This window comes from Panthera pardus, unplaced genomic scaffold, assembly GCF_024362965.1.
Source record: "Panthera pardus isolate Hobbes unplaced genomic scaffold, ASM2436296v1 HiC_scaffold_24, whole genome shotgun sequence".
NCBI lineage: Eukaryota > Metazoa > Chordata > Mammalia > Carnivora > Felidae > Panthera > Panthera pardus.
In genome coordinates this window covers 97323054-97350351 of record NW_026526810.1, presented here as the reverse complement: position 1 = coordinate 97350351, position 27298 = coordinate 97323054, and the positions used below count along the sequence as shown (strand labels likewise).

Sequence of the window (27298 nt, the reverse complement as noted above, 5' to 3'; positions counted from 1 at the left end):
CAGGAACAAGGGCAACAGCCTCCTCTATGAAGCTTCCTTCAACTCTCTGGTCAGGATTATCTACATCAGTAACAAGAAACCAATACCCTTATGGCTGCTACCATATTCCGTCATCAGTTTGCACCATCCACTTCTACTAACCTGACAACCTCCTAAGGGCAAAGGCTCAGGTCTCATTATTGCAGCATTTACAGTGTCTAAAACCACTAGATGCAAAGTGGACAGACCAATAAATACTGAACGAATCTTAGTCTTGTGCTACTTAGTCTTGTGCTACTAGTCTTTTGGTGATGAAGTATAGCTAGAAGTATTTTAAACACACACACACACACACACACACACACACACACACACACACACACTCTTTCCTATTCTTCATGCCAGGAACCAGCTCTTTCAAGTATCAGCTGGAGCTGGTACCTTCACACAAAAAGCATATGGCAAAACTAGGAAGCACCCAGAAAAGGACAATCAAAATTATTAAACTATGAGTAAGAATGGACATGGGATATATAGACCAGGAAATGTATCAACTCCTACTCTGGCTTAAGAAATATGAATACATTCTTCAGAAGTCGGTATATACGTATTTTCACAGGCACATGGAAAGAATAAAATAAAAATTTCAGTAAGAAGTAGTTTGTTAAAGACAAATGAAGATGAACAAACAAAGATAAAAATTAAACAATGACTCAGTACATATTTGCAAGCACCCCTATCCTGAGAAGATAAAAAGCACAAGAGATTAAAACATTATGAATTTCACGTTTATAAAGCAGTTACATAAAAATACATAAAATGGAATGTCTTTGCATAAAAATGAAGTATCTTTCTCCTTAGAAATGTAGAATTGTTCATAAAGAAACTGTAAAGTTAAAAAGTAAACATCTGCACATGTTGCTTAACCAATGTTTTAACTATGTTACTAAACATTCTCAGTCCAAAGAGTCAAATATATTCCTGCAAAAGCAGCATTGTAACATGGACACATAAATACCAAAACAAAAGAATCTCAATAGACCCAGGTTAATATTTGAAATACCTGGTAATGGTAATATTATTTATTCTTGAAATAATTGCTGAAAATAATGAAATTAATGAACTTTCCAACGCTCAGCTCAGATTATGTGAATTGTGGAGGGAAAATGTTATATTCCTTTTGAAATTAAACTGTGTAACAAACTTCCAAAATTAAACCGCTTTACTATATTTTATTGATATAAATACAACAAATTTCATTAAGCATCAGCTACCATTTTACCACTACACAAGAAAAACAAAAGTCAAAAGAATCGCAATGCAAAAAGTCATTACAGAAATGTTTTCATTGCCATAAAGTCATCTCTAAGAGCATCCTATATACTTTGTACCATTTGCTTATAATCGATTAGATACTTGATATGAAGCAAAGCTGAATTTTAATCAAACTTTTATTTCTCAGTGGAAAATGCTCTCTTCATCAGAGGTGGCTGAGCTTTTCCGACATCAAACATCATCTCCAACGGAGGGTTGTTAAGAGAACACCAATCAGGTATACGGCCTGTCTGATTATAATATTCCTTTGAGACTGAACGGCTCCCAAGTATGTCTTGTAGTGCACCAAAAATAGCTCCTGTGTGGTTAAAAAAAACAAAACAAAAAAACAAAAAAACCGAAAAAACCCAAAAAAACCATTTTTATTTAAGATGTAAACTTTTACCAGAAAATTTTATGTACACACACGTCCAACTCATTATTTGACGAGTGAAGTGCTGAAATTCAGCAATGCATAGTCACTCTTCAAATTAATTGCAGCTGTTTTGTATCCTATATTTTGAGTAACAGGGTAAGCCACAATTCCTGTGTGAAAGTGACTTAAATGGCCTATAGCAGACTACAGTGAAAATGCTACCAAGCATTAACTGTGTCTAAAAGCAGGTGAGGTAGAGTGGAGTGGAAAGTATTTTTAATTCTGTGTAAAAACAGTAAATAATACTTTTAGTTTTCTTTGCCACAATTCCAAGATTGTATGTCAATAAATAAAACAGCACTGTAAAACGTAATAATCATCGTTATAATGCCACCCAAGTCTCTGCTAAAGACTTTATAAAGACCCACAAGGTGGTCTTTAAAAAATAATGCAGTAACTGGGGCTCCTGGGTGCCTCAGTAGGTTAAGTGTCAGACTTTGATCTCAAGGTCTGTGAGTTCAAGCCCCATGTTGGGCTCTGTGCTGACAGCTCAGAGCCCGGAGCCCATTTCAGATCCTGTATCTTCCTCTCTCTCTGCCCTTCCCTTACTCATGCTCTGTCTCTCTCCCTCTCTCAAGAATAAAAAAAAAAACACTAAAAATTTTTTAAAGAAAATAAATAAGAAATAATGCAGTAACTAAATCTATTTGTCCTAGACCAAAATTACATTTTGACCAAATTTTACTTTACAAGAAATACAACATTCATTTAAAATTTCAATACTTTTAGGGGCACCTGGGTGGCTCAGTCAGTTAAGCATCCGGCTTCGGCTCAGGTCATGATCTCACGGCTTGTGAGTTCGGGCCCCGCGTCGGGCTCTGTGCTGACAGCTCGGAGCCTGGAGCCTGCTTCTGATTCTGTCTTCCTATCTCTCTGCTCCTCCCCTGTTCTCTCTCTCTCTCTCTCTCTCAAAAATTAATAAACATTAAAAATAAATAAATAAATAATAAAATCTCAATACTTTTTCTCATGATCAAGATACCTATTAGCTGTAAATGCATCATAAAACACATAGCAGAATTATACAAGTATACACATCCATGCTTGTTTTTCTCTTCAAAGTACATATGTATATACTAGCTCTAGGCTATTTCCTGATTTCAACGGAACTATCATTTCCTACGAACTATCATTCAATGAACTCAGTCACAAAATAAAGTGTAATTATAAAATAAAGAGATCAATTCTCATATATGGCTCACAGGTTAGCTTTAGAAGGAACTAAAACAAATGTCTTGAGCAATGGTAGCAGCACTGGAATAAAGGCACAGCTATCACTATTATGAGAAATGATTTTCATTGGATGAAGTTTATTTAAAAAATTAAAGTGCAAACGCCAAGAGAAATAGGGATATAACTCTGAAAATTAACACTTCAAGGAAAAGTCAATGTTCAAAGGAAATTATTTAATAGTTCTATTAGTTTGTTACGTGAATGATTTTTAACACTGAATCTATTACAGCCATTAATATACCATTCAGGAACCAATCACCATATAATCATCTATATTGTAAAAACTAAATTCTTACCTCCCAACCACGCCACACAATTGGCCTTTGCAGGTGGAGTATGGATTCGGAATGTCTTGGTGCCGAGTACTTTTTTATATTTTGGTTTTTCTACCAAATACCTTATTTCCGCCAGCAATCTGTGGAGAAATCCTGGCAACATTGACGTGCCACCTATGACTACCAAATTCTCTGCGAGCTGCTTTCTGGTGTCTATTGGGCACTGTTATTAAAGAGAAAGAAAAAAAAGAATTTATCCTTAACTGTATGAATAATGCTTGACTGGATTCAAGACAATATACAGATTATGTGTTATAAATTAAATAGGTGATCAGTACTATTACCACAGAAAAAACGCACAGCAAGGTTTCTTTAACAAGGGAGTTTTTCATGTAGCAAATATAACCATGAAAATATTGCTATATACTTACATGGAACTTGAAAGATTTTAAAATCTAACAGTTTAGAATTTAAAGTTCCACAGGACACACGGTAGTTATATGTGAGTAATCTCATTTTCAAGACAGAATGACTGAGTCGAGCAAAGAATAGGATAAGAAATAAAAGAACTTCATTACTTTTTTTAGTAAAGAAAGTATATGATAACTTCACAGTATTATATGCAGAGCCAGTTGTCAAGTGGGAAGAAAACATTCTTAGAAAAACTGTTTCCACATCAGTTCTAAGAATTAGAATGTTAAAGTCTTTCACTGATGCTATGTTTTTCATAAAAGTCTCTGAGCAGAGCCCCAGAGGTAGACAATATCTTCCAAATCGATGGTATTTCACATGGAATTCTGTGATTCCAGTCATCAAACAAAGAAGACATTATCATATACCCTATGGAATTTAAAATTCAATACTACCCAAACCTGCACTTAAAGAAACTACAAGCTGTACCAGGTACAAACTAAAAATCTGATATTGTTGCTAGGGAAAAAATACACGATAGCACTTATTATCCCTGAGTTTGAAATGTTGTTAAGTACCATATTTCAGTGCCAAAGTCAAACTCTGAAACTGTAACATTTAGCAGAAAAGCTAACATTGTAACCAACAGCTAAAATAAAAATACAGAAGATAACATGTAAAAATTTCCTCAGGGCACCTGGCTGGCTCAGTCCGTACAGCATGTGGCTCTGGATCTCGAAAGTGTCAATGCAAGGCCCACATTGGGTGGAGAGATTACTCAAAAACATCAGTTTCTCTAAAGGGCTGTAGTTAAAATGGAAACTTTTTGCAAAATCAAAATACCTGTATAAGAGAATCCAGTATTAAAGTGGCAACTGATTTCTCTTCATTATCTTGTTCAAAAAGAATTTCCACAACCGAATCTCTAGTGAGATTAAAAACAGAGAGTGCTTTGTTGGCATCATATGATAGAATATATATCATCAGTTCTATTTTTTAAGTACCAGTACTATGTTAACATAGAATAATTATGAAAACAGAAGGTGTTTGGGGGCACATGGGTGGCTCAGTCGGTTAAGCGTCTGACTTCGGCTCAGGTCGTGATCTGATAGTTTAGAGGCTCGAGCCCCACAGCTCAGCTCTGTGCTAATAGCTCAGAGCCTGGAGCCTGCCTCAGATTCTGCGTCCTCCTCCCTCTGCTCCTCCCCCACTTGCACTCTGTCTCTCCCTCTCAACAACAAACATTAAAAAAAAATTAAAACATGAGGTGTTTGCATTTGTAAATGAGGAGACCAGCACCTGCCTCACAGGTGTTTGAGGTGAGGATTCAATGAATCAATAGAACAGTGCCTGGCACACAGGAGGCCCTCCTTATGTATTAACTGTAACTATTATTATGTACAGATTAACAGACATTTTGCCCAGTTATACTTCCTTAAGCCTAATAACAGAAAATAAGTGATTCTATAAAAGTTAGTTAAGATTCAAGAAACAGATCTGGGGGCGCCAGGGTGGCTTAGTTAAGCATCCAACTTCGCCTCAGGTCATATGTCACAGTTCATGAGTTCGAGCCCTGCATCAGGCTCTCTGCTGTCAGCACAGAGCCTGCTTCAGATCCTCTGTTCCCCTCACTTTCTGTCCCTCCCCTGCTTGTGTGCACTCTCGCTCTCTAAAATAAAAGCAAACATTAAAAAAAAAAAAAGATCTGTAATGATACAAAAGATTTAAAAACAAGCCCCTCCCCAAGCATTTCTCTTGTTTTTAAAAATAACGTATGGCAAAGACTGCTAGTTGCCTAATAAAATACCCATTTTCCATTTTCCTATTTGTTCTCAAAAGAACCCATTTTGGGATAGCACAAGGAAGGTCTTTGTGGTGATGGAATAGTTCTATATCTTAATTGTGGTGTGATTACAGAAATCTACGTGTGATAAAATTATACGAACTATATATACATGTTACACTGATGCCAATTTACTGGTTTTGCTATTGTACTACAGTTAAGTAAGGTGTAACCATTGGGAGAAACTGCGTGAAGAGTACATGAGGCTTTCCTATATCATCTTTGCAATATCCTGTAAATCCTGTAATTTGAAAAAAAAAAAAAAAAAGCTCCATTTTTAAGCTGGATATAATGCCCTCCTCCAGGTGAAATACTGTATTTACCTGCCTCCCTTGCAGTTAGATGTGTAGCTAAGGAACAGACAATGAGATGGAGGCAGAAGTGGCATTTGGGACTTCTGAAAGACATCTCCTTAAAAAGGACAGGAGCACTTTTTTCTTTCCCTTCCTAGGGCTGCTTGCTTTAAACACAGATATAGTAGCTTTAACTGTATTGATATAGATACCACCCTGGTATCTAAGGACAGGGCTACCCCCAAAAGGATGAAAGATGAAGGATGTTTGGGTCCCTGGTGGGAGCTGTCATACCATTCCTGGACTATCTACCTCTGAGCTTCTTTTAAAAGAGAGAGACGGGGCGCCCGAGGGGCTCAGTTGGCAAAGCACCGACTATTGATGTCCGCTCCAGTCATGGTCTCACAGTTCGTGAGTTCCAGCCCCGCGTGGAGCTCTGTGCTGATAGCATGGAGTCTGCTTGGGATTCTCTCCCTCCCTCTCTCTGCCCCTGCCCAGCTCACCTCCTCCTTCCTTCCCTCCCTCTCAAAAACAAACAAACAAACAAACAAACAAACAAAGCTGAAAAGAGAGAGACAAACTCCTATCTTGGTGAAGCCACTAGTGTCAGGTTTGTGTCACTGGTGGCCAAACTAAATCCTGAGCAATGCAATACAAAACTACCTACGCATACGCATATATCAACACTATTTCTTAAAAATAAGATTTAGATCAGACTATGCCCAACACTCTGAAGCTTTCTTGAATCTTCTTCAAAACATAAAATTCTCTTCATGAGGCTCCACCCACTCACTAGCTCCTCATGTCATCAGTAAGGTTATTGAGGCCTGCAGTATGCTGAACACTCGTAGGTAGTCAGCCACTTGCTGTAATGCCTGCAGAATTCCACTCCTACCAGTTGAGTTGAATGCTTACGGAACAACAGTTTTCTTGTTCCAAGTCTTTTATTGCCAATAGATTTGATATTGAAATTATGCAATTTTACTGTTACTTAACCCACAAAATACTAGGGGTAGAAAATAAGTTGTTTTTCTATGTGAACTGTTGAAAGCTTCGAAAAGACAATCATTTTTAAAATCTTTTTAATACAGGTAATCCAAGTATAAAAGTCTAAAAAAACCACCAATAGGAATTCTGTACCAAGACGGATACACAAATAACTTTAAGTTCTCACTGCACTTAAAAATTCAAATGACCCTTCTGACTTACGAACTGTGTGTGTGGTCTGAACCGTGTCTAATTATGTTTCAGTGGAACTCGATTTTTAGTAGGAAAAAACACATGAGCAGACGACTGTAAATCCACTGGGTCTGAAATGTGAGACACAGTGTTTTTTTTATTCCCAAATAACCAAAAAGCTATTATGAACCAAAAAGTTGCATATTCATCTCCTTCAACATTTATTTTCTTCTTGTATTTTGGGCTCTACTATACAACCTGGAGAAAATTTAAAACAGTAATTTAAGGAGTATAACCTAAAGAAGAGGTAAAATGATAAAAGCTACTACCAAAAAGTATTACATTCTCACTGTTGTTCTCCTACCCTACCATCTGTAAAATCTGTGTATTCATGCTCACCCTTATAGATCTCAACCTCTGTATTACCTCAGATCTTCACTATCTACATAATTCTTTTCTGTGGCATCTTCTGATCTAATAGTTTACAAATGAAACTTATAAATACAAATTTTATTTTTTATTTTTTTTATAAGAGCTACAAACTATTTATTTTTACTGTTATTTTAGAGAAAGTGCACGTGTGACCAGGAGAGAAGGGCAAAGGGAGAGAGAGAGAATCCCAAGCAAGCTCCACACTCCGTGCAGAGCCCGATGCAGGGCTCGATCCCACGACCCTGGGATCATGACCTGAGCTGAAATCAAGAGTCAGATGCTCAACCAACTGAGCCACCCAGGTGCCCCTGTACATACAAATATCATAAAGCTTGTATATAAACAAAATGCTATTGTTACCAATATAATTATGTAAGTCTGTAACTTATATAGCATCATTGGATAGAATAATCTAAAGAAAATGAAAAAGTGAATTACTAACTGGTCCTTAAGATTTAGCACATTTGGAAGAATGCATTCCTTCTAACATGACGTTTCAAAGCAGGTGCCAGCAAACTATGGCCTGTAAGCCAAATCCAGCCCACTTATCTTTGTAAACTGGAACACAGCCATGCTCATTCATTTACATATTGTCTTGTGGCTGATTTTGCATTCCAAATTGTAGACTTGAGTACTTGCAGCAGAGACCATATGGCTCACAAACCTCTTTACAAAAAAGGTTTGCTGAACCCTGTTTTAAAGTATTGTACTTTATTCTCTACCTTGAAGAATAGTTCCATTACTTCTAAATTACATGAAGAGCAGGAAAAAAATTTTTTTTAATTTAAATATTTTTATATAATTTTAAAAATTTTACAAAATAAAACTTTTCAAAATTAAGAAGTTGAATAAAATAAATCATGAACAGGGAGGCGTACTGAAAAACACATAAAATTGTTAAATCAGCAATATTAAAGGCTTATATATTTTTAAAAGCCAAAAATTCATTTCAGTTCATTATTTTGCTCATAAAAATTAAGGTCTACCTGATTGATCCAAGAACATGTAAAATCTTCTCTCCATCTAATGGGTAGTCAACATTTGGGGGTGGTGAGGGACGCTGAAATATAAATATCATAAGCATAAATACATAGGTTATAACCTCTGAAAAAAAGAATATACATTTATTTTTAACTTACCTCAGTATTCCCATCAATATTAAATTTTGCTGCTTGGATTTTTAATCCACGTTTCAGATCACTTACAAAGCAAGTGCGCACTTATAAGAAAGAAAAGGAGATTTTGTTATGGTTTGTGATTGAATCGATCTCTGTCCCAGTTAAAACAATTCTATTCAAGTGGACATACTGGTCAGCTATTCCTTCAGATTTTACAAACTATCTCTGCCTTTAGTTTGGTTATGAGAATGTATTCACAAATAAAAAACTTTTTCATTCACTGAGGAATAAGATATGTTGTGTGCTCATCTTTCATAAAACCACATTAAAAATAAAACACCTCTGAGAAAACTATATGTTTTATATTCCTGGCATAAAGAGTACCATAATAAAATTTAGTATTATGAATATGTAGCTATTCTGAGTACCACGTTCCTTTGAACCACTGCTATCCCTAATCTTATCTATTTGATTCTTTTTAAAAATCTTGGTTGGCCAGGGTTGCCTGAATAGCTCAGTTGGTTGAAGGTCCAACTCTTGATTTTGGCTCAGGTCATGGGTCATGGATCAAAGCCTGTGTCAGGCTCCATGCTCAGTGTGGAGCCTGCTTAAGATTCTCTCTCTCTTCGTCTGCCCCTCTCCCCTGTTTGCATGCACTCTTTTCTCTCTACAAAAATAAAAAATAAAAAATAAAAATAAAATAAAAATCGTGGTCAGAACGAACGCAAGGCTAAATTTTGCTCTTAGCTGCAGTAAGGCTCCCTTAGTTTAGGGTTTTTTGGCGTATTATTTTCTACCTCTAGCATACCCCAACACTACCATTTTCCCTCTATCCCACTTTTTTTTTTCACTTTGAACATTTATTCTGTCAAAAATTATTTGAGTTGCAAAGTATCTTTTACAACAAGCTGCTTCAAAATATTTTCAGAAGGTAAGGAATAAAAAATGTTTAACTAGAAACGAAATTAATGTTGAATGTGAAAAATCTAATGACTTGGTCAATTACTTGCAAAACACGTTAAATATATGTATCATAATAAGAGTCTTTTTATTCGTTAAAACATATTGAGAATCTACAAGATACTAATATGCTAATAGTAAGCTAGGTGCTCAAGTTACTCGGGTATTATCTATTTTATTCAAGTCCTCATAAATAACAAAGCAAGATAAGTATCTACATATTGTAAAACTCAGGTATTACAATAAGTGAAGAAATTTTAGGTAATTATATCACATAAGTAAACAACATAACGAAGAACAAGATCCATCTTTCAGCTCCAGCTCTAATCCTACCTACAGTATTACACTGAACAAATCACTTTTGTTCAGGGCCCCAACCACACCAGATTATCTTCAGGTCTCATTAAATTCTAAAATCCATTATTGTCTGATTCTCTCTTATGAATTTTACATGACATTGTCAGTACTGAAGAATATGAAATTATATTTTAAATGCTTTTCCTTTCAGTGAATCAAAATACCAGAAATCTCAATTTAAACATTATCATAAAAATACACTCTAGCAAAGAAGTAATATATCTTTTTAAAGCAACTCCAAGGGTGCCTGCATGGTTTAGTTGGTTAAGCGTCCAACTCCGGCTCAGGTCATGATCTCACGGTTCGTGGGTTCAAGCCCCAAGTCGGGCTCTGTGCTGACAGCTCAGAGCCTGGAGCCTGTTTCAGATTCTGTGTCTCCCTCTCTCTCTGCCCCTCCCCCACTTGTGCTCACGCACGAGGGCTCTCTCTCTCTCTCTCTCTCTCTCAAAACTAAAAATAAACATTAAAAATTAAAAAAAAAAAAGTGAATCCAATATATTTTGGCCCCAAATATAGAACTTCTAAAGTCAGTAAAATGATTAACCTTGTATATATGTATTTAAAAACTAGAGTAAAAAAAATTCTATACAACATAAAACCAGTGGCTTTCTTAAGCAGTTTATCTGTTAATTCATACTGTGCAAACTATTAATTCCCTGGTATTACTATATACTCTATAATTGTAGTTTCTTCAATAAGACATCATAAATAATGGCAAAAGCTTCCATAAATCTAAAGGAAAATAAACATTTTATTTACATTATCACATAGCTTATCCTGTATATTAAATACTTTTAGGATATTACATTATCAATTGAATATATGTTGTACATCTGTAAATATTTAGAAACACATGCCCTCTAAACTAATACTTAAGGATAAAAGGGACAAAAGTGGGAACTTAGTTTACCTTTAATGTCCTCTAGGACACCTTCTGGAATTGAACCTAAAACAGAAATTTTATTTAGAGAAGTTTAATAATAAGCAAAAGCAGTCCATTAAATTGCACTCACATTTCCACTTTCCATTTGAGCAAAATTTTTTAAAGAGCTAAGTACTATAGCTTTTTAAAAGCCAAATAGAAACGTCACCATTTTTCAAAGCCAAGCCAAAGCACAGAAGTTGAAGCCAGATGTGCACCAAGTCCTACCAGATATCACACACTCAAAACTTGGATAAACAAGATCTAATAATATATTAGAATAATTGGCACCACATAGAAATTGACCACAACAATCCTTTCTGCTATAAAAAGATTTGTTGGGTATCTTGTGGTAAAATACTTAGAAGAAATAGGAGTTATTAATTTTTCTTGTACAAAAAGTGAGGTTTCAAGTTTGCTTATCCTCCTGTGATGTCGGTAATATGCTAACCTAATACTTATTTTTAGAAAGGATCAGACACAGACTCTCAACTTTTTTTCTTCAAGGTAAAGGTGACATTTAAAAAAAGTGAGCAAGAATGTATCCATTCAAAGAAATCGATACAATTTAGGGAGCCTCTAGAAGGTGGATGTTTGGATATATTACCATTTTTATGTGATTTTGTTGCTAAAAATCTAGTTCTCTAAGTCAGGCTCAGAAACAAAATTTTCTAACCTAAAATTAAAACCTTCTAAACTCAGACTTTTTAACTCATTGTTAATTATGTAAAAATATTCCGATTTATAAGAACAAATTATTTATATCAAAGAAGACAGAAATTTATAGCTGAAAATGGAATCATGATTTAATAAGGGTAATCATGCACTTCTTCCATCTGAACTTACATACCTTGTTAGCTATATCTTTAAGTTATGGCAGCCACTAAAACTAAGTATTAATAGAAATTAAACTTGAAAGCCACACCTTCAAAATATTAACCCATAACTCTTAAAAAAATATTTTATCACCTTGTTTTGAGGAACAAAAAACTTTTAGCCCTAGTTAAGTATAACGTTAGAATTATTATTTACCATTATCTTGTCCTTCCCAAATTCTTACTTTTGTGTGTTTCATAATATAGTCATAGTGGTATACACACAACTTATAAATAAACACACATAGGTATTGAAGGTATATGCTCAAAAGCTTTTTACTGATGGGGTCAGTGTGTGATCAAAAACTTGAAGACTTCTGTCCTTAAGTGTCGGAACGTACCTCACAAAAGGATAGAGATTTCCAAAAAAATTTTAATTTGGCTATAAAGAGATGAGAGAAATGTAACTATAATATAACTGCTAAAAACTGTAACATTCAATTAATGTTATATTTTCTTTAGGCATATTCAAATGAATTTCAAAATGTAACAAAGAAATTTTGTAACATGAGAAACAGTTTTCTTTAGGCAAAAAAAAAAAAAAAAAAAAAAATGTAAAGCAGGCTTGAAAATAAAACCCTTATTTTAGCTGGGGGTAGATGCTACCCCCCTATATTCTTATATAATTTTCTTTTAACTGTACACTTTTTGTTGAATCAATGTACTTGGGTTAGTCTTTATAAGTTACTTTAATGTATTTATTCTTTTTGAACTAGGTTCCAAAAACTAAATGAAAAAACTCATTCAAAGTTCATATAAGGATACCCACATATACATGAGATTTGCGTCTCCTCCTTGCTAAGAACCTTGACAAGAGATATTTTAAATGTATTTGCATTTCTGATCCTCCTACACGTGTCCTTCAGCAAACAATGATATGATTTAATTCCTCAATCAGTAGGACTGCAAGGCTATCACAGACTCAGATTTGGGAAAATATGTCACGGAAAGATTAGAATCAGAGACCACGATGGTTGGTTAAAGAAAGGGTATCCAAGAATGTACAGTTCAGAATTGTAAGGAAATGTTATCATCACTTTTAAAGATCTTTATTAAAAATACTTTGAATGCTACATTAAACTCATTATCTTTGGATACTTTTGTCTTCATGACATACTAAAAGAGTAACAAAATTTACCTGTAATAGATAAATTAGGGGTGCCTGGGTGGCTCAGTCAGTTGAGTGTCTGACTCTTAATGTGATGACCTTGTCTGGCTCAGGTCATGATCCCAGGGTCCTGGGATTGAGCCCATGCTTAAGATTCTCTCTCTGGGGCACCCTGGCGGCTTAGTCGGGTAAGCGTCCGGCTTCAGCTAACGTCATGATCTCACGGTTCATGAGTTCAAGCCCTGTGCCAGGCTCTGTGCTGACAGCTCAGAGCCTGGAGCCTGCTTCAGATTCTGTGTCTCCCTCTCTCTCTTCTCCTCCCCTGCTCACATGCTGTCTCTCTCCCTCAAAAATAAATATTTTTTAAAAATTTTTAAATAAAATTAAAAAAAAAGAAAAATATATAGAAGAATGCAATTATTATCTTAACTACCAAAAGAAAAACAGGAAAACAATATAAGCAAGGATAAACGTCCTAAAAACCTGTCTTTCTCTTTGCAACATTTATTTAGTGCCTAGGTAGTATACTAAGTGCTTCAGATTGAAAAACAAGTAAGACAGATCCCTAAAGTGTACTGAAGGAAATTGGTGAGTTAACAGGTAAAGGAGGATGTGTCATATGTGCTGTAATAAATGCTGGTGAGGGCTTAACAGAGAGGGGAGAAATTTATTCTGCTTGGGGGAAATGCGAAAGGCTTCACAATAAAATGACACTCTGGCTGAGTCACGTAGAGGGATGAAAAACCCAACCAGGCAAAGAAAAACATCCAGGTATGAAGGCTCAGGTTTATGGGAGGACTAGTGGTGCCTGGAAAACTATACGAAATTTACTGTAGCTGAAAAAGGTGCACAGGGTTAAGTTGAATAGTTAGGGCTACAAGGTAGAAAGTCAGATTGGGAAGAAATGTGTTATCAAACAAATAATTTGGATTTTAAGCTGTGGAGCCAGCAGAAACCCTCAACCCAAAGAGCAAGGTAATCAAGTTTGTATTGTGGAAGTTACTCCTGGCAACAGTAGAAAATAGACTGAATACGTCCAGAGAATGGTCTCCTGAAACAATCCAAGCAAGAAACAATGAGGGTCTAGTTTACAATGTCTTTGTTTTCAGATGGTCAGTGGTATAGATGATAGAGAAAAGGAGATGAGATTAAAAAGAGATTTCTGAGGGAGAACTGAAAGGATTTTCAACTCCCAGTTTTCTAAAATGGGAGATAAGGAAGATGGCATCTTTATCTGATAACAATTTATTGAAATAAATATGGAAAAAGAGATAACGTGTTCCCATTTTGAAGGTCTTAAATGTGAGGTACCTAAACATGCCTAGTTTACATCTAATAATCAGTTGGAAATATGAGTATCAAGTTTAGAAAGGTCAGGCCCAATGACACATTTGAGAATCAACAGCATACTGATGTAGCTGAAGTTATGGAAACAGATGAGATCACTGTTAAAAACCAGTGGGGGGGGGGGGGGAAGAAATAAAAGAACAGATCCCTAGGGAATATCAGTAGAGAAAGCAAAAACAGGGGGAACCAAGGAATACCTGGAGAAATAATAGAACATCATAAAGGAAGAGAGCTCAGAATGCCAAGGGAAGAGATAATATCAAGAGTATAGGACAGGGGCACCTGGGTGGCTCAGTTGGTTGGGCATCTGACACTTGTTTTGGCTTGGGTCATGATCTCGCAGTTTGTGCTTTTGAGCCCCATGTCAAGCTCTGTGCTGGCGGCATGGAACCTGCTTGGGTTTCTGTTTCTCTCCCCACCCCCCAACTTCTCTCTCTGACCTTCCCCCCAAAAATAAACTTAAAAAAAAAAAAGAGTATATGATAATCCACAATGCCACAAGTCTAGAAAGTATGACTAAGATTAAATTACTGAACTTAAGAGGTGAAGAATAACCCTATAACTGAAGCAATGTCATTAGGTGACGTGAGGGAAAAGAGAGTAACTATACAATGGGGCAAAAAACCAATATGAGCCGAAGAATGAAAAGGGAATATAAACCAGTATTAAATAGTTGAAAATAGTTTTACCCATCACAGAGGGAAGGCTCTGCTCTTTAGCAGCACCTGTGTCAACAGTACATTGTTCCAGTAGCTGAGTTTCCAACTCCCTGAAGGTTAAAAAAAAAAAAAAAAGTTACTGGAATTAAAATATTGCGCTTAATATCTTCTCTTATTTAATACTTTTACCACATCATAGTGGGTTATAATGCTTTACACAAAAGTGGTTTTATCCTTAAAAGATGAATACATTGGGGGGGGGGGGGAATGGGCTAAATGGGTAAAGGGCGTTAAGGAATCTATTCCTGAAATCATTGTTGCACTATGTGCTAACTAATTTGGATATAAATTAAAAAAATAAAATAAAAAAGATGAATACATTCAAGGCTAAGAGAGAATGGAATGAGTGACATTAAATGTCCATCAACCTTCTATTGATACTATCAAAATATTAACATGTTTTTGTGGCACAGGTGAAGCAAATGTGCTAAATCCCAAGAAACTTACTTGTGAAGAGCTTTTCCTCCTAGAGGGAGTGCTCCCCAACAATTCAGTACTGGGATCCCTTCATATATCTATAGGGTAGTCAAGGATGTAACCATTTTAGGAGATAAAATGTGGTTTTCTTGGTATTTTCCTTACCTTCTGCGTATTAAGTCAGCTTTGGTAACAGGTTCTCAATATTTTTAAGAGGTACAAAATATCAGTCTTTTTTCAAAATTTTCTCCAAAGACAAAGGTTACACACACCCACACATACACACACAGAATTCATTAGTTACTGATAAAGTAGCTACTGAGCACTTGAAATGTGGCCAGTTTGAATTCAGATGTGCTGTAAGAACAAACCCAATACCAAATTTAGAAGACTTAACACACACATACAGAAAGCCCTATAAAATATCTCATTATAGTTTTTATACAACTTATGTGGAACTAATAGTTTGAATATATTGGGTTAAATACAGTAATTGCATCTTTCACTTATACTTTAAAAATGTAGCTACTAGAAAAATTTTAAATTACATATGTCTCACGTTGTGTTTCTACTAGAGCTGAGAGGATAGTGGACAATACTGTACTGAAGATTTGCTACCTTATTTTCCATATTGTCTGTAAGTACAATGTTTAAAAAAAATATATATTGGTAAGAGCACTGGCTTTAGAAACAAACATGGTTATATACCTTGGCTATATGCTTATATGACCTGTAGTCAACTATCCCAACTTTCCATCTTCTCATTTATATAATAAAGAGAATACTACTTGTGTGGCAGGATTGTTACAAGATATAAACACAAAATAGTTTATATTTAAAAAGCTATTACCAGGGTGCCTGGGTGGCTCAGTCAGTTAAGCAACGGATTCTCGGTTTCAGCTCAGGTCATGACCTCAGGGTTCATGTGTTGGAGCCCCGCCCCCCACAATGGACTCTGCACTGACCGTGCAGAGCCTGCTTGGGATTCTCTCCCTCTGCCCCTCTCCCTGTCTTGTGCATACTCTCTCTCTCTCAAAATAAACTTAAAAAAATATTTAAAAAGTTTAAAAAAGATAAATCAAAAAGATGTTACCTAATTTAGTTCTTTAGGAGCTACTGATTCTTGATTTCATGCCCACAAGCATTTCTTCTAATAAATACGTATGTAGATCTCAAAACTGCTCAAGAATCATGGATTTACAGATTTCAATCTCGTTTTCACTGGAGCCATGTGCACTGTAACATTTCTAACAGCCTTTACCTATACCCTGCTTCTAATGACAAGGAATGCACCAGTGTATTCAGTCACTAATTCCATTTTCGGACAGCATGAATTACCAGGAAGTTCTTCCCAATGGTGATTGATACAAAAACTACGGCACTTGCTGAGCAATTACTACATGCCAGATCATATGCTAAATACTTTACATACATTACCCCATTTAAGTCACACAATACCCCTCCATGAGGTGGAAATATTTTAATTCTCATCTCATAGTTGAGAGACCTAAGGCCCAAAGAGATTACCTGACTAATATCATATAGATAGTAAGAAGCATAGCTAAGATTTACCACTTAACGTATTTGATTCCAAAACCAACATCATAAACCCTATGCGCTATTGCCTCTGTGATAGCCTGCAGAAATAGAAAAAGGAGAAAACGTACTCATTTTCCCACAGTAAGTCCTTCAGCTATCTGAAGGCAGATTTCATGTTTTTTCTTGATTTAACTTTCTCATTTCACTTTCTCCAATTACTCTTTGTATTACCTTTTCTTAGAACGTGACTAAGATAGTCAAGTCCTATGACACATCCTAATTAGCTGATGTTCTTCTTAAACACTGAACATGATATTCAAGAGGTCTGACCCCTGGAGTATATACTGGGACCATGTCATAATGGTAATTTCCACCAAATTTCAGTCTCATGACAATCTTGGGAATTTTTTCTACATGGGAATTCATATTTGTATATGGTAACCCAAAACAGTTTGATACCACAAACACCAATCATAATAAGCCTAATTACTGGGAAAGTAAAGTAAAAGCTGTGAAATAAGCTTTTGACAAAAAAAGATACAGGTAACACGAGGCTCTCCCTATATCCACAATCCAGAACCATGGCCGAATTTATTCCAAGTGTCAGAAGAGCCATTAGATGACTTGGAGCAAGTAGGACAGATGGAACCTGGGAAAGAGCAAAACCAAAATAACAATTACAACAACAAAACCTGAAGTATTAGTAGTCGAAGATGCTTCCCTTATATTTCAAATATACTTGAAAAAATTCACAGTTAACATTATATTTATGATAGCTTTTCAACCATTTTATGGCTGTTTGTTGATTTATCTGAATTTACATAATCTAACTATATACCTTAATAAATAAAAACACTCCTGGGGCGCATGGGTGGCTCAGTTGGTTAAGCGTCCAACTTCAGTTCAGGTCATGATCTCGTGGTCTGTGAGTTCAAGCCCCGCATCGGGCTCTGTGCTGACAGCTCAGAGCCTGGGCCTGTTTTGGATTCTGTGTCTCCCTCTCTCTCTGACCCTTCCCCATTCATGCTCTGTCTCTCAAAAATAAATAAATGTTAAAAAAAAAAAATTAAAAAAACAAAAAACCACTCCTTAAATCCTTTAAGTTGTTTTTATTCCAAATGACAATTATGAAACATTTTTATTAATTCTTGCTCTTTGTCTTTTGGAGGAAAAAATCAAAGAGATAGAAGAAGAGATACAGAAACATAAATTCTAAGGAAGATATTAAATTAAAAAAATAAAGAGATGCTTCTGTCATCAAAATGAAAATTAAGAAAAGGATTCTTTTTTTATTTATTCTATTTTAATTTAATTTAATGTTTTATTTTACATTGGCGGGGAGAGAGAGAGAGAGAGAGAGAGAGCACGCGACACGAGCAGGGGAGGGGTAGAGAGACAGAGACAGAATCTGAAGCAGGCTCCAGGCTCTGTCCCAGCTGTCAGCAAAGAGCCTGATGCGGGGCTCAAACTCATGAGCAATGAGATCATGAACCAAGCCAAAGTTGGACGCTTAACCGACTGAGCTACCCAGGCGCCCCAAGAAAAAGATTCTTGATTGTCTTTATTCACAAAGTTTGTAATATGAACTCTATCTATCTATCTATCTATCTATCTTAATGCTTATCTTTATTTTTGAGACAGAGAGAGACACAGCATGAGCGGGGGAGAGGCAGAAAGAGAGGGAGACACAGAATTTAAAGCAGGCTCCAGGCTCTGAGCTGTCAGCACAGAGCCCAACGTGGGGCTCGAACTCGTCAACTGCAAAATTATGACCTGAGCCGAAGTCGGACGCTCAACCGACTGAGACACCCAGGCGCCCTGTATTTATTTTTTTTTAATTAATTAATTTATTTTCAGAGAAAGATAGAGAACCCAAGCACATGCATGAGTCAAGGAGGGGAAGAGAGAGGGAGAGAGAATCCCAAGCAGACTTCGCACTGTCAGCACAGAGTCTGCCACAGGGTTCGAGCTCATGAACTCTGAGATCATGACCTGAGCTGAAATCAAGAGTTGGACACTTAACTGACTGAGCTACCTGGACGACCCTGAACTCTAGTTCTAAAATATAATATAGCAGTTAAAATTAAATTGAAGATCTATAAAAATCTTTGGTTCTATGTGACATTTTTCAGTGAGAATTTTCCAGATCTGGTGACACCTCAAATATTAAATAAATATTCAATCAAAATATGAAAGTCCTCATAACTAAATGCTAAAAATAATGGCTGTAGTTCCATTATCTAAGTAGACACAGCAGGTTTCCAGCCACGTACAAGATAAGGATACCAACACAAACCCACTTAAAGCTCTAAATGTAAATATACTCATCTGTTTTATTCAGATAAGTGTTGATGCTGCTTCCTGTTTTGTTTTTTTTCTAAATGGCAAACCAAATCCCTAAGTTTATGACATCAGTAAGTACAGGAGAATATGTAACCTGTTTCTCTGGGCCTGCCTTACTAAACTATAACTTAGAAATATTAACTGTTCTTTACTCATAAATGCATTGTGATTTCTGATATATTTTGAGCTCAGTAGAATATATAAAAAATAAATTGTTATGTGCTTAATTTCTTTCTTTCTTTCTTTCTTTCTTTCTTTCTTTCTTTCTTTCTTTCTTTCTTTTTAATTTTTGGAGAAAGAGAGAACGCAAACAGGGAGAATGGCAAAGAGAGAGGATCTTAAGCAGGCTCCAAGCTCAGTACAGAGCCCGACACGAGATGAGATCCCACAACCCTGGAATTGTGACCTGAGCTGAAATCAAGAGTCAGATGTTCAACTGACTAAGCTACTCAGGCACCCCTAATTTCTCACCCATTATACACATTTTCTACAATCTTCTAGTCTCCCTTGTTGAAAAACCCTAAATGTGTACGGCAAAAATTTTCAAAAATTTGAATAATAAGGATTCTGGCCTAAAATGAAATATAATCATCTTAAACCATAATTTTGGTTTTTAAATAATCTTGACCCCTATAAAATGAAAACTATAAGTAATATTATCACAATCAAGATTTGAGAGTCATTCCTAGCACTACACACTTACTCTAAGGGAGACATTATTTGAATATTAGATACAATAAGATATAATACGAATTTTTTTTATATAATAGGAATTTCTTGGTATAGTAGGAATTTTTTTTATATATAATAGGAATTTAAAGACTAACATGAAAGAACTAAAGAGTTTAGAGCAGTCAGAGTAACTAAACACTGGAAACCAGAAAGACCTGCAAAAAATACATCATAAGCTCCATAGTAAAGAATGTATCTTTTAATTCTAAAAAAGTCCCCTAACATAAAAACCTATATTAAAATAAATAAATAACAGAAATACCAATAAGAGGGGCACCTGGGTGGCTCAGTTGGTTAAGCATCCAACTTTGGCTCAAGTCATGATCTCACGGTTCATAAGTTCAAGCCCTATGTTGGGTTCTGTGCTGACATCTCAGAGCCTGGAGCCTGCTTTGGATTCTGTGGCTCCTTCTCTCTCTGCCCCTCCCCCTCTTGTGCTCTCTCTCTCTCTCTCTCTCTCTCTCAAAAATAAACATTAAGAAAAAAAAAGAAAATATCAGTAAGAAGAAATCTTCAGTTTTCTAAGTATTAGATGAAATGCTGATTACATGTGAAATAACCATACAAAGAAAAGAAAATAAATGGTCAATTTAAAGTGGTTTGAGTGTATTCTCACCTGGTTTCTTAAATGGATTGTGTAGTATATACAATGAAGGAAATTAAATGAGGATCTTTTAGTTTAAGCTTTAGTACCTACTAAAAACAACAACAGGGGCGCCTGGGTGGTTCAGTCCGTTAAGTGTCTGACTTTGGCTCAGCTCATGATCTCACAGTTTGCCAGTTAGAGCCCCCCCCCATCGGGCTCTGTGCTGACAGCTCAGAGCCTGGAGCCTGCTTTGGATTCTGTGTCTCCCTCTGTCTCTGCTCCTCCCCCACTCATGCTCTCTTTCTCCCTCAAAAATAAATATTAAAAAAAAAAAAATTAAAAAGCAAAGTAATGGGGTGCCTGGGTGTCTCAGTAGGTTAAACATCTGACTTCAGCTCAAGTCCTAATCTCGCAGTTCGTGAGTTTGAGCGCCACATCAGGCTCTATGTTGACAGCTCAGAGGCTGGAGCTGCTTTCAGATTCTCCATCTCTCTCTGCCCCTCCCCTCCTCACACTCTGTCATTCTCTCTCTCTCTCAAAAATAAAAATAAACAATAAAAAAAATTTTCTAAGAAGGCAAAGTAATGAATCTCTTTAACAACAACAACAACAACTGGGGTGCCTGGGTGGCTCAGTAGGTTAAGCATCCAACTCTTAATTTTGGCTCAGGTCATGATCTCACAGTTGTGGGTTCAAGCCCTCTCAGTGCAGAGCCTGCTTGGGATTCTCTCTCCCCTCTCCCTCCCTCTCCCTCCCTTCCCCTGCTATCTCTCTCAAAATAAACAAATAAACATAAAAAAAATTAAAAAGAAACAACATAAAAATAGGTACCTCAAAATACTTGAAAAGAACACGAGTGAGTGTCTCTCTGAAGTGGGAAGGACATAATACCGACTCGATAACCACAACTCGGCGGTCTCTAGGATTCACCAATAGATGCCTGGAAGGTGACAGCTTTCATTTATAAACGTAAATAGAAGTTTGTATTTATTTTGGCACATAGTGCAATTTTGTTAAGAAGAGAAAGACATCTTCATTTTATTACTTGGTAAAGATAACATTCCTGACCTTTTATTACATGCCGTGCACTGTGTCACGATCTTTAACGCAATTATCTCAGAAAACAAAAGTTACAGCCTAGTCTGAACACACACTTGAAGCACTAAAAAGATTTTTTTCTTTTTTTAGGTTACGAAAGTAATATATGCTCATAAAACTCCAAATATAATAGAAGCTTATAATTTGAAAAGTACAAATATTTTACACTTCGACTACACAAAAACTACCACTTACAGCAGTTTGTATATCTTCATTATTGTCCATGTGTATGCATGTACTTTAACAGAAATATTTATTCCATAGATGTTGTTCTGCAACTTTTTTCAAATATCAATATATCTAAGACACCTTTTATATAACTACATATACAGAACTCTTTTTTAATGGCTATAAAGTGTTTCACTATATGGATATATAATAATTTAATTATCCAACCTCCTTTATAAATGAACATTTAATTTGCTTTCAGTATCTCTTATGCTTGCCAATCGTCTAGTCTTGAAATATATTTTGGAAACGGCTGAAAATAAACAAGTAAAAACGGTAAGGGAAGACAACTCTTTTGCATCAGATGTAACACAACCAAATATCACCATGACTGGCATTAGGAAAATCTAATCACAAAAGCTGGGGGGGGGGGGGGGAACCATAACTACATCTTACCTGAAATACAGTATGTGGATGAATTCTTTTAAGTAGGAATATAATTCTTCTGTATTGATATTATATTGAACAACTTTGATAGGCTACAAAAAATTAAAATGATTTATTAATTTATAATAACAAAATAATTTCAAATTAATATATGCTTATTTATTGTACTAATCCATTTCCCAGTAATACATCAAAAGTAATCCGTATTGAGAATAAATACAAACCCTAAATATAAATTAATCACTTAAATTAGGAATCTTTAAGAATTGGCTCATCGAAGATGACACAACTTTTGGTTTATGGGGATAAAAGTATGTGTTCACAAGCAGAGAGCTATGCTCATTCGAATTTTTCCTCTATCTGGACTTACCATTTTGCCAGGACTGATAAAAATCAGCACTGATTAAAAAGTATGAAAAGCCTCCTGAAACACTCCAGACTTGGTTCAGGGCCTGCAAGTCACTCTCAAAGCACCAACACTTTCCTGTTGATAAGATCATCCCACTTAATTACTCGTAACATGTGTACCTTCCCAACAGACTACCTACTCCAAGGGCCAAGCACACGGTGTCGGGCCTACGATACATCTTCCTTTAATTAACACAGTACCAGGCACAAAGTACGTGCTCACAAATACGTGTGGTAAAAATGAGAACATACACTATTAGCATTACAACAGTATAGGCAAACACTCCCAAGCCATGAGTGCTAAGTCAACACCAATACATAACAAGGACTTCAATTAGGATCCTCAGAAAGCTCTAAGTACTCTGATGCATCACTGGCAGACCTCTATTTACTCTTTTAATGACAATACCATTAGCTCCGCTAATTTCATGATTTTATGTAGCTTAAAAAAGGTTCCAAACCAGGTATGGCTGATTAGAGATTAATCTTCACAGAAATCTGTCTTTTCCAGATGAAGATAAAAGCTGAAAGAAGTGGGGCGCCTGGGTGGCTCTGTCGGTTGAGTGTCCGACTTCGGCTCAGGTCATGTTACCATTTCTGAGTCTGAGCCCCACATCAGGCTCGCTGTTGTCAGTGCAGAGCCTGCTTCAGATCCTCTGGTCCCCCTCTCTCTACTCCTTCCCTGCTTGTGCTCCCTCTCTCTCTCTCAAAATAAACAATAATAAAAAAAAAAAAAAGCTGAAAGCACTAAGAAAAGTGTCAATGAGAATGTTAAAGTTCTTAGGAATCTATCTACTAATTTATCAAGTATCACATTAAAATCAAGTATTATAAAGCAAAATAACATAAAAAGTGAATAGACAGGAACTTCCATCACATTTTGAATACCACACCACATATATCTGTTACATTAACGCAAGGATTTGCAGAAAATTTTTGCAATCAATAAAATGATTCCCTAATCAAGCATAATTAAAAAGCTTTCTGAATCAACATATTTTGTGTTGATCTTAATGATCATCCCCATGCCAAATATAAATTGATGTACTAATCTATTCTGCTACAACATGTGTTTTATAAAACCAAATATGATCATATCCCATTGTTAAAGAAGGGAATAATGTCTGCATAACATGTAATTTGTATTATGTTCGTTATTAGTTCATGTAAGGCAAGAGGAGCTAAAATTCTAACAGTTATAACTCTCATCAAGAAAGAGAATCATCAACTCAGTAACCAAACAGGTAGGCATCCTTTCAGATCTATTTTTCAAAAGCTTAAATGATTTTCTGTACCAGAGGCTCCTTTTCCAAAGCAGACCCTTTCATGACTCTTCACTGGGCTGCATTTCCTCTTGGTTCCACTTTGACAATAAATAGCCCCATTGGCCCCACACCCTATCATCTGCCCAGTCTCAACACCCACTGACCAAAGTTTTCAATCCATCATTTCATTTTTACTATCTTCGAGAGAGCCTCCAGTCACTCTCAGTTGCAAGCCAAAGCTATTCCAATTTTTTCCTGAGGGATCAATTATTATTTTGCAAAGTTACATGGGTTTTATATGGTCTCCCTCAGCCCTACTTTTCCCATTTGTGATCAAAGGGAAGTTCTTCAGGAATGCAAATATTAAGTTAAGGCAGGAGCATCTGTATTTGATTTTAATAGGTGAATTCTATGGCACGAAAAATTATTCTTCCTATTGTTCTGTAAGTCCTAATCTGCCAAATTAGCTTTGGCAGGAAACTTTTAAAATGAAATAATGATGTAAAAAATTTTTCTTGGAATACAGTCATAAGTTATATATTTAGCACTGTTCTAATCAAACTTACTTGAAGTCACATAAAAAATACTTTACAGGGGCACGTGGGTGGCTCAGTCAGTTTGGTTAAGCATTCAACTCTTGATTTTGACTCAGGTCATGATCTCATAATTGTGAGATCGAGCCCGCATTGGGCTCTGCGCTTACAGGCAAGAACCTGCTTGGGATTTTGGTATTCTTACTCTCCCTCTCTCTCTGTCCCTCCCCTGCTCGTGTGTGCGTGCTCTCTCACTATCTCTCTCAAAATAAGTAAATAAACATTAAAAAAAAAGTTTACAGTACAGCATTTGTTTTGGTAAATTGTTAAAAAAAAAAAATACCTTAGGCAGGCCAGCTTTTTTTATCACACTAGGAATTATGCATCTTGGACCAGTTTCTCCAGCAAATCCACACCTGCAAATAACAGAAAATTGAAACATTCAACTTATAACATTCTTTCTGTGTATTTGTCACAGAAGCAAGTTTTTCTACCGTTGTTTCAAAGCAGTGGTCACAAAAAACATACGAAAACATCTCTGATTTATTCAAAGGGGCAAAGAAACTAAAAAGAAATACCATCCAATCCATTATTGTATATTATAGGTAAAAAGAAAAATTGTTTCAAATTAGTGATATTGTAAACCAGTATACTATTTCAGAATTTCAGATCAGCATGCACTTTTTTTTTAGTTTTAAATTTTACCTAGGGTGCCTAGGTGGTTCAGTCAGGCATCCAACTCATGATTTCAGCTCAGATTATGATTTCACAGTTCGTGTTCACAGCATGGAACCTGCTCAGGATTCTCTCTCTCTCCTTGTCTCTGCCCCTCCCCTGCTCTCTCAAAATAAATAAACTTTTTTTAAAAAATAAATTTTACCTTAGTTTCAGGGAGCATATCTCTATAACACTGGATTTCTACTACATTATGGGATTTTATTTCACATAATGAAATCCCATAATGTAGTAGAAATCCAGGGTTATAATTATAAGTTACTCATAATTCCATCATTCTTATATTATTAGCTTCCATATTGATGTGTTTGCTTTTGGTCTATTTTTTTTTTTTTTTACACTATGCATATTTGACATAATCATGCTGTTCACACATCATGAACTCATACAATAAGCTTCTGCCCATATTATTATAGTCTTCACTGTTATGTATATTCAATCCTCTTATTATTTACTTATTTATAATGTTTATTTATTTTTGAGAGACAGAACACGAACAGGGGAGGGCAGAGAGAAAGGGAGACACAGAATCCAAAGCAGGCTCCAGGCTCTGAGCTGTCAGCACAGAGACTGACGCAGGACTCAAACCCACGAACTGTGAGATCGTGACCTGAGCTGAAGTCGGACGCTTAATGGATTGAGCCACCCAGGTGCCCCCTAATTCATCCTTTATAAAAACAAACAAAAAAACCCAAAAAGGCTTCTTCTGAGTATTTAGGTATTTCCATGTATGTTTCATGTTAGTACAACAAAACTTTCCAAAAAATGCTGCTAAAAATGATCACCATGTGAGTTTAGTTTTAACATTATCTCCTCCTGTCCTGTCTAGTTTTCAGTACTGCTCTCCTATCCCCAAATAGTTCTTTCTATCTTCTACTAGTCACATCATGTTTACTTACACCAGTTCTCAAATTCCCCAGGATGCAACAACCCACTGGTTGATTTCAATTCCTTTCTTTTACTTCATAAATTCATCTTATCACCCTCCTGTTGTCTTTGTCAATAATCACCTTCCTGTATAGCTTTCTGCTTCTCATTTCCTCATAGCCAGAGTAATTATCTTTGTCAGTCTCAAGGTACTTATTATGGTATTAAAATAAGCCTTTAAAATAAGAAAACATAAATAAGGGAAGATTTTGCATAGAACACTAAGAGAATGTCATGGATCAAGAACTATGTTTAATCCAATTCTGAAGCACCTGAAGTCTAATTCTTAAATAGGCAGTTTTGACCCTTTACTCAACAAATAATTATTAAACACCTACTATATATTAGGCAATGTTCAGATATATATAAAGATTTTCAGATGTTTCTATTTCAAATACCTATATGAGGCAATTCTGGCTGTTACTTTCCTCTCTCTTGAACCTAGTACAAGGGCTCTCAACCTGAAGTCCAAGGACCACTGTGATGGTTCGCCAAACCCTGAAACCCTGTGCAAATATTTTAAGGTTTGTGCATCTGTGGTTTTCTTTCGGTCGTCAAAGGGATCCATGCCATCCAAAAGATTGAAAACTAATACTCTAGTGTTTACAAGTTGCCTTTTAAAACGTCAAATTTCCTAATCCAAGATTTTGGGGCGGAGGGGGGGCGGTGCAACAAAGGATCTCGAGTCTTACCTATAGGGCTTCACCTCTTTATGTGTGCAGTTTCTCTCATTTGACTTCCTACTCTTGGGGAGCAATGGCTCTGTCTTGTACTCGAATTTCCAGTACCAACAGCCGCTCCACTCAATAAATTACGTCTACGTTAGTTCGGTTGCTACCTTCCCAAGCAAACAAGACCAGGATAAGGATCTAAGTCATCGCTGTCATCCCCTGCATGGAAGACACCAGCGGAGAAGACAATTCTCTCGAAGCCTCCTGGGCCTCCCCAACAGTCAGAACCGGACCCTCGGGATTCGTATCGCTCACAGTGAAAGGAATACGGGCCGTCATTCGCGGAGGTGCGGGAGGAGAAAGTGGAGACCCGGCGACCTGCCCAGCGAGCCTGGGGGGACCCGGCCCGGGCCTCGACCACCCGCCCTCCCCCGGGGACGACCGCAGCCAGCGCCGCCGCCACTCACTTGGTAAAAGCCTCTCCTAGGTCTATCACGACTGCCGTTTTCTCCCCGCCGCTCCCCAGGCCTTCATACAGAGGCATGGTAGTACGGAGAACAGTAAGAAAGAGAGCACAGTCTTGGAACCCACCAGCTTCGGCTCTCGGAGGGGCGGGGCCGAAGCGACA

The 27298-nt window shown here is 36.4% G+C and overlaps 1 protein-coding gene across 1 annotated transcript; it reads right to left on the bottom strand.

Moving 5' to 3' along the window:
- Positions 1–745: 745 nt before the first annotated feature.
- ACTR10 (actin related protein 10) lies at positions 746–27298 on the bottom strand. Its single transcript, XM_019451691.2, has 13 exons — positions 27138–27298; positions 24681–24753; positions 22141–22223; positions 21250–21358; positions 17299–17406; positions 15249–15316; positions 14772–14851; positions 10741–10776; positions 8535–8614; positions 8382–8455; positions 4492–4573; positions 3259–3460; positions 746–1612 (listed from the first exon to the last, which is right to left on the bottom strand). The coding sequence occupies exons 1-13, from the start codon at positions 27212–27214 to the stop codon at positions 1431–1433; spliced, it is 1254 nt and encodes a 417-aa protein (XP_019307236.1). The 5' UTR covers positions 27215–27298; the 3' UTR covers positions 746–1430.

Excerpts from the sequence above, each read along its gene's own strand:
- ACTR10 (XM_019451691.2), bottom strand. The coding sequence starts at position 27,214 with ATGCCTCTGTATGAAGGCCTGGGGAGCGGCGGGGAGAAAACGGCAGTC. Across the intron at positions 21,359-22,140 it reads ATCCACATACTGTATTTCAG|GCATCTATTGGTGAATCCTA; the intron begins GTAAGATGTAGT and ends GTCACCTTCCAG. Across the intron at positions 8,615-10,740 it reads TGTCCTAGAGGACATTAAAG|TGCGCACTTGCTTTGTAAGT; the intron begins GTAAACTAAGTT and ends CTTTCTTATAAG.